Consider the following 12,374-nt stretch of genomic DNA (forward strand, 5'->3'; position numbering starts at 1 on the left):
CGTATTAGCAAGCCGTAAATGCTGCGGCAAACGAATGTACTATATAGGTATATACATGACTGAATGTGTGAAAATGTAAGAAGAATATCGAAAGAAATTTGAAAGTAAATGCCAGAATAAAAACGACAGCCGCGATAAACTCGACGATGTGGCCAATATCTAATCCCTGATCCCTATCGTAAACCGCATTATTATATTTATAGATGCAATCCTGGAACGTTTTCTACAAGCGCGGCGATACGTAATATCGCAATTCAGATTATTACACTTATCGTACCATGCAGCAGCGTTCTACGCGTGTTTCTCGCTTATCTGTCCGTGATGCGAGTGTAACAATTTCACTACCCGCTACGGACGAGTGAATCAGTCCACGATTTTAACATCGGGAATCGCCCGATATGCACTCTCCGGCGCGCTGATATTGCCGACAAGCATTCCGCGTACCGTGCAATGCGCAATGTCTCTGTACGGATCGTTGTATTTCCGAACAGCGATCCGCGAATTCTCTTTATTCCCGCTTACCTATGCGATGGCAGCAGCTGCATCGTAATTCGAGTACAGGTTTCGAAGAGCGGGATCCGGAAGATGGCCACATTTGAACAGCTACACCGGAATCTCGCTCACTTACTTGCGTTTCTTCTCGTATTCGTTCCCCCCACTCTCTCTCTCTCTGAATTCGTTCGTTTACTTTTTACCTTCCACTTTTGCTGCTTCACTTATTTCAACTTGTTCCCCGGGCAATTTTTAGATCAAGAAAGCCCGAATCGCGCGCATCAAACGTTATGCGCACACTTGCCAGGCCGTAATTCAACGGTACTTCGTCGGTGTGTTGTTGCAGGCATACGTGTATTTATATATTGCTGATCGCTCTAGATCACGTCTGATCATTCTCGTCGTATCTCGATCTCACGTCGAATGTTACAAAATTGTATTTCAGCGTTACGCGTACATTGCACCCATACCGCGGTCACGATCATTTGCGTGTTTGGCCGAAAGTTTTGCTGATAATCGATACCCCCGTGAGTAATTTGCACAAATTTCATTGACGTGATAATTGAGGGGACCTAGGTGAGAAAACATTACGCTGCACGCGGGGTAAAACTTGAACTTGAACGTAAACGCAAACGTACGTCGCGCTACGTGTAAAACGTGCAGCGCCGCAGCGTGCGTAATAGTAATAATACATTACGTGACATATTTTAGTCCCAAACAAAGCAATTGAGGGCAAACGGTTGGGTCGGGTTAGTTGAGGGCATTGGCGGTGCGAATTGCTTGACTCTTATATTTGTATTTATTACGTACCCACTGCGTGGTACAGCCGAGCATCTGCCACTTGCCATTTCATTAATCGTGACGACCAGTCCGTTATTCCCACTCGCTCGACGAACGTGCGTACAATTGTCAAGAATACCGTACGATGCAGCGATATAACACCGTAATTAGAGAAATCGTATAATATCCAGAATCCGTCTCGGTTTTTAGATCAGGGCTTGCAACAGTAACCGCAGGTACGGTGGGTCGGCATGACCGCTGCGTACCTACGTATTGTACGCGTACGAGGTGTTGGAGCAAGCGAAATCTTACGTCTACGCAGAGACGAAAGGAGGAGACCAGATGAGGTTGGGATCTGACGGGATGAGAGATAAAAAAGCTCCCTCTTCGCTTTGTAGACCAGAGCAAAGATTTTTCATGCCTGATGCCGTAGGTTATACGGGAGGGCTCGATGAACGCGTTGAGTGTATTTTTAACCAAGTTATTTCGGTGTCTTTTAAAAGAGACGCACCGTGTGCTGCATGTATGGAGACGGGCGGGTCGGTAGTTACCAACGGCACGCATCCGTTTCTACTCCACGGTCCTTTCCGTACATCGCGACACTCGCGGCTGCTCGTCTGCCACATCGTCACGTTATTACAGATAATCAGGTCTGTGTGATTTGCTCGCAGAATTGATCAGGTTCCCCTGCCACGATGTTGCCGTTTGGACGAATTCGATCGATTCGCTAGCACCCTCCGTCAAATTCAACGTATCGCAATCCTTTATATCGTCCAATTGTAAATGACGCGCAAATCGCTTGCCGAACATGTTTCGGTCTCGGACGCGACCGAGCCTTGCATCTTTCGCATCGTCTCGAAAAGCTGAGACAACTTTCGGTGCAACTTTCAATACCACTTGATAGCGATTAAATCAATATTTTCTATCTCTTCCCGCGTATTTTACTCGACTCGTGCATCTTGACGCACAGTCTATCTGTAATGCGTATTTGAATAAACTAGGAAGCGGAGGCGATCGGCACGGGTGATCAATAACGCGCACGTAGCGATGGGTTGAGAAACAATGTTTCATCAATCGCGGTGTTCTCTTAAATTTGTTTGTTTATTCGTTTAGTACACGTGTACCAAATATGCATGTGTCAAATGTGCGAACGTCGCGTTATACCTACTCGTATATATGCAGGGCGAATGAAACATCGCGAATTATTCCATTCCCGCTCATACTTAAGCCCGACGTTACGCAACGTTGTGTCGGACCACAGCAGCGGCGGTAACTTGGACTCGGTGTACTCGAAGCATCGGCTATCCTCACCAGTCGCACGCCTCGGGCACGTGCCGCGATTCGTCGATCAGTCAAATTCGAGTCAGCGTTTTAACAAGAATCGGCGATATTCGTTCGGTCGCCCTTGGTTGCAACGATCGCGTTCGTCGTTTCGGTACACGGTCGGAAAGGATCATTTGACTCGACTAAACGCGGCGAAGACAATATACTTTTGTTGGTCTGACAAAATTTGGTCGAAATCAACCGAACATTTTGTTGAACCGACGGATCTTGAGTCGAGACAAGTAAATATTTAAGTACTCCGCGCATTTAGCTGTTTCAATACGAAATGCGGCTTGACGATAGCCAAAAACTGATGAACTTGTGTTTTCCGGAAGGGAGCGAACAGATGTATCGGCGATCGTTTCGCACGTACGGAAGATCCCGAATTACAGCTTACCTTCGCTTTCGATATTCAGAGAATCGCGTCGCGATTCGCGGCGTGAAAAGGCCTCGTAGCGCGGCGCGGTACGCGACTCGTCACACGTAGACACGAACGTTTTCGCCATTCCGTGGGAATAACTCTCCGATAGCCGGCGAAGAGTTCGCGATACCCAGCACGTGGTTTCCCTACGGTCCGATCCGAACTTCCGAGAAATTCGTATCCATTTGGCACGCGGCGCCGATTTACGCGTACCTGTCCCCTCTATCCCAAGCAAGACGCCTCTTGATTATACCGACGCGTATTCTCGTACTTTCCTATTATACGTACATTACAGCGTCGAAACGTATTTTGCAATCTTCTTAACATTATCCTACCGCGTGCACGCACGCCTAGGTACGCACGCGTGCGATTACGGTTCTTTCATCGGACGCGGAGGAGCGTTGCGGGCGAAAAGTTTGAGCTCGGTTCGGGAGATCGAAAACCTGTTATGCCTGCTCCGAATTTGGCGATCCTTCTTTTTTTCACCTCTTTTCCCTTTTCTTTCTTCTTTTACATTCTATTTCGTACGTTCCGCGCTCGTAGCCGCCGCTCCCTTACGCTGTCTCGCCCGGTTTCTCTTCCTTTTCGTCTTCCTCTTGGTTGACGGTCTCTTGTAACGCCCGTCCCCCGGCTTCCTTTACCTTCGGCCTACGGTCCAGTTTCTCACTACCGTAGAAACTCGGCTACTTTGTACGACGCAACACGCATCTGAATTACGTCGGGTGCCGCTTGGGGTTGGTCGTATAGTCCGGTCTAGCGATAGGGTTACTCCGCTCCGTCCGGGAGTCCTCAATTGTTCTTGCGCCCGGTATTTCAACGACGGAAATTCGATGTTGTTCACCTTCCGTATCGAGTCCCGCCACTTCCCGTGTACCAAGTACTTTCCTTCTCTTATTTCTGCGAGAGTCACGTGAGAAAGGCAATAAGAGAAAAACGGAATCTGGAGTTAAATAATTCTCTGACCTGACGAGTGAGCGTAGGTGGGTAAGTACCGTGCCGTTGATTATACCTCTACGGCGATTCTGAGAAACTGGTAGGATCGGCGCCAAATATTTGACCGTTCAATATTATTTTGTGGAATATAGTCGTCTCGGTGTTTCCACGGAAAAAAAGTCGGAACGAGATGCTTTCGTCGTCTGCGATACACGTTTGGCTCGGTTGATCTTTAAATTTGCCTGATGTTGAAACGCAATGAATTCCTCATCCATAACGTGTCAAGCTCACTGCCCAGACCGAAATACTTTCATGCGATTTGAAACTTATTGTTAGAAAACGAAACCAGAGATTCTCTCATCTGTCATTGTCAGCATCATATTGTAGAATGTGTTTGTTGGTTGTGCTCGTGGCCGATGCAATGTCACCATCGTTAATTTGTGATCGACGATTGCGAAATCTCGTATGCCAATAGTATCTTGCGCTGATTGTGAGACAATTGAAACCCGAGCTAACTTTATTAACAGGTACTTATTCATTTTTATCGAAGAGGCCAATATCAATTAGTTGAAGAACGTTGCGGAGAGTGCGGCCAGTAGACGACCGTCGACGGTGCGTGTTTTTGACTTTGGCGAATGATTCTGTTTCACTTTTGCCCCCCTGTCCCTTTCTTCGACACAGGCGACGCAAATACATATCGGCCAATTGTCCCCGCGCGCTCGTGTGTGCGTGTGCGAGCAAACGGAGTTGAAAAAAGAGAGTGGGCTGCTGCTGCTGACGCTGCTGCATGACAGGCTCTGATTGCGAGCAACGTGAATTTATCCGTTCGAGATGCAGGCGTGGGTATTACCAGTAAAATACGCCAGGAGCCGGCCGACGTTGTGATGTACGATACAGCCGGTTCGCGGTAGGAATTTTTTGATTCCTTATACCCCCGTCTTCTTCGCTTCCGTTTCTTATCTTTTAATCGATCCCCGCGCATACCGGCCGATGAGCGGTATAACGTAGATGAGAATGAAGTTAAGAGCAGAGCAGAGTCTGACTGTACGTTCGTGTTCGACTTGGCGTCGTACCACCTTGTTCTACATATCAACCGTGCCGCGTACGTTGTACGTATCTATTCTGTTTTGCGTCCTATGGTCTATTTACATTATTCACGTCTGGCCAGCGACGAATTATGCACGATTCCTTCCACATATGTTCCTTATTCAGCGACGTGTTACACACGCCTCCGGCACTCCGCCCCACCTTTCTGTCCGCGAATCGTGCAGATCGAATCTCTACGTCCGTTCGATCACACCCGCGGAAGATCCGCGTGATCACCGACCAAATCGTTGCTAGGTACGCGCGTCGCGTATCACCTGACCGGTGTAACGAACAACAACCGATATTGCCTCTACCGACGCGCGGCTATTATTTCCCTCAAATTAAGCTTGAAACCCGCGTCTGTACATACCACGGAATAAATGCTCGTACAGAACCACCGATTGCCGTTACGTAAAGTATTGTAATATGTATGTGCATACGAGTATTCAAGTATCCGCTCGTCGTACGTGGGTATAAGGTACACCTGACGAAGTTTGTTCAAAAATCGACGAATATATTGATGGTAATGATGTTTTCACAGAGCGCGGAAGTGTAGACTTATGTTTACACATGTGCAACGTGTAGGTACCTCTGCGTAAGCACACACACACTCCGAGACTGTCTAATTCAGAGATATTCAAGATAGGTACGCATACTCGGTCAGCCAACTATCCGCGATTGCCGCGCAATGAGTATAATCTCGATTGGGTACGTATGCAAACGCATTATCCAAACTTATTCATACGTCAGTGGTGTCCCTGGCCAAGAAACGCTCGTTGAGAATTTTATTTTAAAGCTGCTCAGTTGCGCGCGTATAGGCACGTTTTATACGTGTGTGCATATATGTCACGCATGACCACCTCATAGTCGAGTGATTGCTGCCGCAGGGGGAAAGAAATCGCCGGTCCTGTTTATGAAAAAACGCGATCTAGACGAGAATTCCGGCATCCGTACGATCCGCAGTGGTATAAAAATAAACCGGGTGATAAAAAATGTGATTCCGAAGGGTTTGCAAGAGAGTTTCAAACAATTCGGATTGTCACCGAGTCCTGTACCATGTTTTTTCCACGCTTATTCACCGATAGGATTACCTATTTTCTTCGGTCAGTCGCGATTGATTTTCTCGATTTTTTGTTTTTCGACGGACGAGGATCGCGATCCTCCTACCTCGACACCTACAACATAACCTGCAACGTCGGTCGACCGTCGAGAGTCTCGTGATTCTAGGCACCACCGTGCATCAGCGACGATGTTGGCTGGCAACGTAACAGCGCGGCGGCCAACACGCCCGAGTTTTATCGCACCCGTCGCGGCGGGGCGAGGAAAGGGAACGGAGGAAAAAAAATGGATAGATCACGTGACGTATTCCGGGCTCCCCTCGGCACCCCGCGACTCTATGCGACGGCCGGTTCCCTCATCTCGGTTTCTGGCCGGTCGGTCTTGGTGCCGCGGCTGCATGCGCGTATCGCCGCCGCTTCGCTCGCTTTACTCGCTTGGCTCGCCTGGCTCCGGCGTGGAGAGCGAGTTCGCCTCGGGTAGTGATCGCAAAAAATTCCATCGCGGCTCGTTTAGTCGTCGTCGTCGCGTGGTTGTGGCCAACGCCAAGCAACGCCGGGATTCGCGCTCTACGCGTATCGTAACGCAACGCGCAACGTTTCGCCTCCTCGCTGTTTCTACGTCCGCAGTGTCGCGGTGCTTGATCGGTATATATCGCAAGTGCCTAGCCCGCATCATATTCTCTGCACGATTCCAATGGTGCGCTTCAGCGTCGGTTTTTATTACGAAAGAAACGGTACAGATTTACCAAGCCTTCGGAAGATGCATCGTTTTTAGGAAAAACTCGTGGTACCTGGAAGTGACGGGAATATAATTTCGGCCATTTCTCTCCATCTGTCTACCGATGCACCGAGTATAAACGATAAGGAAATAGATAAAGAAAGATGCAAAACGATATGCGGATGATGTAGAGAGAAGAAAAGTTAGTTCCTATTTATCATTACGTATATACCTGTAATATAGAAGTGACATCTGTGATGTAACTGCTGCACAGGCGATAATTCCGAGCCGTGGGAAGGTAACGGAAAGAATAATCGACAAAACGGAAAATTGTATCACACGCGTTGCAAGTATATTCGATCGTTGGGTCCTGTAAACCTGTTGCTACAGTGATTGGAAAAAGAAGACTGAATAATAGATATTGTGTTACCGAACAACGCTTATATTACAGTACGTACGGTTGAAAGTTTCCTTTTCCTTCTTATTGTGACGTCTTAGTCACCTGCGATTCCGGTTTGCTCGATTATCGTGTTGAACGGAAGTAACAGTGGGAAGTGAATGAATTGAAAAAACAATTGAAAAAAAAATAAAATAAAATAAAGAAAAAACAAACTTGAAATCTTTGTGATAAATTAATTGATCAAAATAACGACACTGAAATGAAAAAAACGCGGATCTCTGAGTGTGATTTCACCGATATACTCGATGGCGAGATTGTCACCTGAGAAGAAGAATAAGAGAACACGCAAAGATCGTCTAGTTTTCATTGCTGCTGCTGCTGTTGCTGTTGCTGCTACTGGTGGTGGTGGTGGTGGTGGTGGTGGTGGTGGTGGTAGTAGTGTTAGTGGTGCTGTTGTTATTGCTGCTGCTGGTGCTGCTGCCGATTGTGATCCTATAATCCAAGGATACATTTAATATCGTGTACATTAGTACCGTGTCACGAACTACTTCGCACTTAGCGACAGGCAGTAAAATTATTATACCTATATTACGTGTGTTTGTGTCGGTGACGAGAAATTGTACTCGTTTTTGTGACAGATATACAGATAAGGTACGATAATGTGTGATATACAACGTGCCTGAAAGGCCGCTTCGGTAAATGAATTATTAAATCACGTGTCGAATCTTATATCAAAACGAATACGCAGCAAGAAACGAAATAAGAGGAAAAGAACTCTCGCGGCTCGTTATCGGAACATAGATTTGAAATCATCGAGTGTCACCGAGTGTAGGATAAAAGAGTTGATCGACAACTTTTCCCGATACGTCGTTCAACAAATTGTTAATTTAATGAAAATCTTGTGCCACCTGCTGGTACCGTATTACCATTACATTCTCCTCTACCACTGAGGAAGCGAACAGTATCGTTGACGAGTATCCATCCGATGTTTGAAGACGTGAGTTAGTTTCTTCATCATAATTAAGCCATCAAGTTCTTTTCAGTTAACTTTATCCATTGGTATCCTTATCATTGCGGTTTCTTCTTTTTCAATGAAGCGTATAAATAATTACGATCAGGGAATCGATATTGAAACGCTGACGTTGCGGCACGCAGGAAATCTTATCGAATAACGTGCGTAAAGAGCGATTTAGTTACAGAGACAGCTGGTAACTTGTATACTTTTTCCGTTTTCTCTCTTTCTTTAGTTTTTTTTTTCTCTTCTCCGAATAGGCAAAGCTTCGCGGATGTAGCGAAGGTAGAAATTTTCTGCACTCGAGATCTGCAAATTCACGGTCGTTCGAGTGCAACGGTAGATGGAAAGTGAAGTGAACAAATAAAAATTGAAATCACTGCGCCTGTTGTCATATCCGCGGTACGTTCGACGTACAGTAATTCATCTCGATTGAATGCCTCGCAACATCGCAATCGTCTCGCGATAAAACTATACCTGATGATTTATTGTCGGTTGTTCGCGCGGTCGGTACGTGTATCTACCTACAATTATCATCTTTAAGCCGCCTTGAATACCTCCAACACATGCCGCACCTGCTCGGTGAAGTGATAGCGCGACGAAGAGATGTCGGCAAGTCTCGTTGAATCGTATTACATAATGTTGGCAAAAAAAAAAAAATAGGGGCTCGAGGCAAATAGAAATCAAGGGCGACGTGCGTCTATTGAGAATGAAGGGAAAAATAGATCCTTGCAAGCTGTGCTACGAGTTTCAATTTGACGGTTGCGTGCAGCAATGCGAACGAATTTCGGTGCGTTGAACCTGGCCTCCGTGCAGATGTGTAATACATTGTATAATAATACGCCGGGCGTTCGAGTGGCCTCCGTATGAAAAGGTCTGGCAGCTCTCGAGAGCTTTTCAGACTCTACCTACTATTTTTATTCGATGTATTCCACCCGTTCGCGCGTCTGTTCATTAATAATTTAACGGCCTTATAGCGAAACTGGCCGTACGCGCATCCCTGTAACGGATCGGAATCTCTAAGAATGGTCTCGACCCGACTGGGAACCAAAACTTCACTGTACTTGGCGGTATTTCGGTATCTCGTTTACATTTCACCTGCGCGTGCAACAGGTTCTGTCCGTTCTGACCAATACCGACATGACAGGTCTGCTTGTGCCCGACGAGACAGGCGGTGACACCGTTCGTACTCTCGAGTTTGTTGCACGCAGAGGCCGGCGCGGATCAGCACACCACGTGCTTTCGGTTCTCTTGACTCTTGCCAGTTGCGTAAGAAGGGGCAAACTCGTCGACGCGCGAGCCACGGCCATCGGTTTATTTATAGCGATACCCGTTACATATTTAACCTGCCCTAACTTCTTCTTCTACTTCTTTCATCCAACTGTCACACCGCAGGCTCGACTGCTTCGCACACGGAAAGTCTAACCGACTGACTTGCTCCCTTATGCCGTGGCCGATAAGAATCGACCCTTGTCATTTTCTGTTAGACTAGTTCCACGGTTCCGGTGGTCATCCTTCTATAATTTTCGACCATCGATTCGAAATCTGTAGTCAAGTTTTAAGTGCAGGCATCCCTTCGTATGATTGGTATTTGCCGTTGAGAATAAGAAAAATTTCACCACGAGCGCCTGATCATCGTACGGAAGAAATAAAAAAGAAATAAACAAATTGTAGGAATGATTGTGTTTGTATGATGTTAGTGTACATGATGCATTGTAACGGATAAATTGTTAGATAAATACGATAGGGTGACGATCGACGAGCACATCGTCGTCGTGTTGAGATAACCCCGTCAAACGTGATAATTAAAATTCAACTAGTTTACAGAAGCTCGGCAATACTCAAGCTGCATCATCCTCGTGTAATGTGCGTCACTGAAGAGATGCGAGTATCTTTACCTGCGTTAAACGCGCCTCGCTCCCCCATTTCTCTTTCATTTTCACTCGCTGCACCGTCCGCGAAGAATAATTACTATACGTGCGGTTGTTTTCATAATAACCGTGCCGTTGAAAACCGAAATAAACATAAACACGTTAGCGTGCAATCGATAGATTATATTCGTTCATTGCTTGGTTGCACGTAAGTTTATTCCGTGCACAGAGCTACGTTGAAATTGCACTAAGAGGTGTGAGTATATTTTTTTTTCTCTCACCTCCTATAATTAATTATTGGTGTTCTTGTAACACGATTTACGTAATAATTTTTGACGCGTCGGTGCTACTACGCTCACATACTGATGTTTACGTACGCGGATATTTGATTAGCCGCCAGCTCGTCGAGAGGATTCATAACTGGCTAATACCTACTGTACTGCACGAAAATACGCAAAGCCCGATCGAAACCTGAAACGCGAAGCGGGAATTAACGATAAAACGATAATTCACTAGGGGGTGTAGCACCTACAACGCTCTGTGCGTGTAGGCTATGTTTGCTTCTAATTCTCGCCCGTGTTTGTTTTCTCAAGATCTCTTCATTTTCTTTTCCTTTTACCTCCTGACCTAGTCGACGTTTATAAACTTTGCTCCGTTTCTCGTTTTCCATTTACATCCTATTTCAGGTTTATTTTTTCTTCGAGCCGTAGGCAGCCGCAACGAGGATGATTGATAGGAAGTTGATTCACGCTTTCATGAAAGGCTTGCCTGCGACATCGCGTTTAGGAGAATCTATTCGTGCATGCCCCCCCCCCCCTCCTCTCTCTCTCTCTCTCTCTCTCTATCTATGAATCTATCTATCTATCTATCTATCTATCTATCTATCTATCTATCTATCTATCTCTTCCTCTTTTAAATAAACCGATGACACTATTGCCAAATCGTGCTACCTGGTTGTGGTCAACGCAACAGGTAGTTACGGACTTTGATCTTTCAATATGACATCACGTCGAGCCGACGTACTGCACTCTCTCTCTCTCCCAAACGAAGAAATACTCAAATGGTAATTATAATTGAAGAATAGAAAGAAAATAGAAATCGTGAAATTTAGCAGCCGCAATTCGCGTAGAATGTACCCACGCGAACTTCTGCATATCCTCGCCTCAAGTGCCATGCGAAAACGGTTCGATTCATTGAAAGTGAATCCGCGCGACACGCCGCGCAACAAGTTGTGCTCTTTGGCACGATTCATGAATGCTGCAGCGGAAAACTACCGAGCAGCATCGCAGCAGGCGAGGGGGTGAATGAAGTTCATTAATCAACCGCGCAATCGCTTCCCATTCGAAATCCTGCGTGATTATGAAATTGACAATCCATGAGAGGGGAGAGCGGGCACAGTGGATAATCGGTGGTAATAGTTCGATTCTCGGGTTTTCGCAGGCTGTAGATCTATAATAATGTCATTCGATCATTATTCAGCATTGAAAACTGAGCGTGGAGACGAAAAATTCACATTTAAAGTCCCCGAATGTTGCGAACGCCGCAAGAGGCAAGGTGAGGGTCCTTTTCCAAGTTTTCTCCCTTTCTCTGTTGCAGTGAAATCGAGTGCGAAAATGAAGTGTACAGCACCCGCCAGCTGGAGGCTCGCTCCGTAGATGTGGCAGCCTCCTCAGATTGCAAGCAACCTCTGTCGCCGGTAGCTGTCGCCGGTTGCCCAGCAGCGATAACCGTACCGACAACCATCAACCCCAACAACAACAACAACAACGTTGAAAAGTCAGACGCCGGCTGCCCCGGCAAACTGATCACCGGGGATTTGCCGATCGAACACCCGAGACCCTTCTCCGTCACCGCGGCCTTGTTCCAACACGAGGAAAAACCGATCGACGAAACACCTCAGGTGTCCGAGAACAAGCCATTTGATACCGAGAAGGACTTATTCTCGAAGCCCGTGTCGGCCACGGACCAGATATTTGGTGTTGCTAAGATACCCGAGTCGCAAACCGATAATAATTTGCAGTTGCCTACACTTCGCCAGCAGAGAAGTCCAAACGTTCCTCTGCTCCCGAGACCGTCGGAGAATTTATTCCAGGTGAGAGGAGGCACGCGTACGCTTATAATAAACTTGCAGGGTCTGAACACGGTTCTCCGTATAATTGTGATATTTTAGCTTTAAAATACTTTTCGGAATGTAACTTACGTACACAATCGACCATTGCCGGGTTGAAACGGAATACAAAGGTGAATAAGGATCGTCCTGCACAGCATCCCGTGACTACT

The 12,374-nt window shown here is 46.5% G+C and overlaps 1 protein-coding gene across 5 annotated transcripts in view; it reads left to right on the top strand.

The window, feature by feature from the left end:
• LOC124186767 (hypoxia-inducible factor 1-alpha) overlaps window positions 1-12,374 on the top strand; it is a 50,030-nt gene that overhangs the window by 27,944 nt on the left and 9,712 nt on the right. For all 5 annotated transcript variants that reach the window (XM_046578755.1, XM_046578752.1, XM_046578753.1 and 2 more), the window contains exon 8: window positions 11,691-12,186. In XM_046578755.1, coding sequence (XP_046434711.1) covers window positions 11,691-12,186 — 496 coding nt within the window. The remainder of the gene's footprint in view (window positions 1-11,690; window positions 12,187-12,374) is intronic.

This window comes from Neodiprion fabricii, chromosome 7 (genome assembly GCF_021155785.1).
Source record: "Neodiprion fabricii isolate iyNeoFabr1 chromosome 7, iyNeoFabr1.1, whole genome shotgun sequence".
Taxonomy (NCBI): Eukaryota; Metazoa; Arthropoda; class Insecta; order Hymenoptera; family Diprionidae; genus Neodiprion; species Neodiprion fabricii.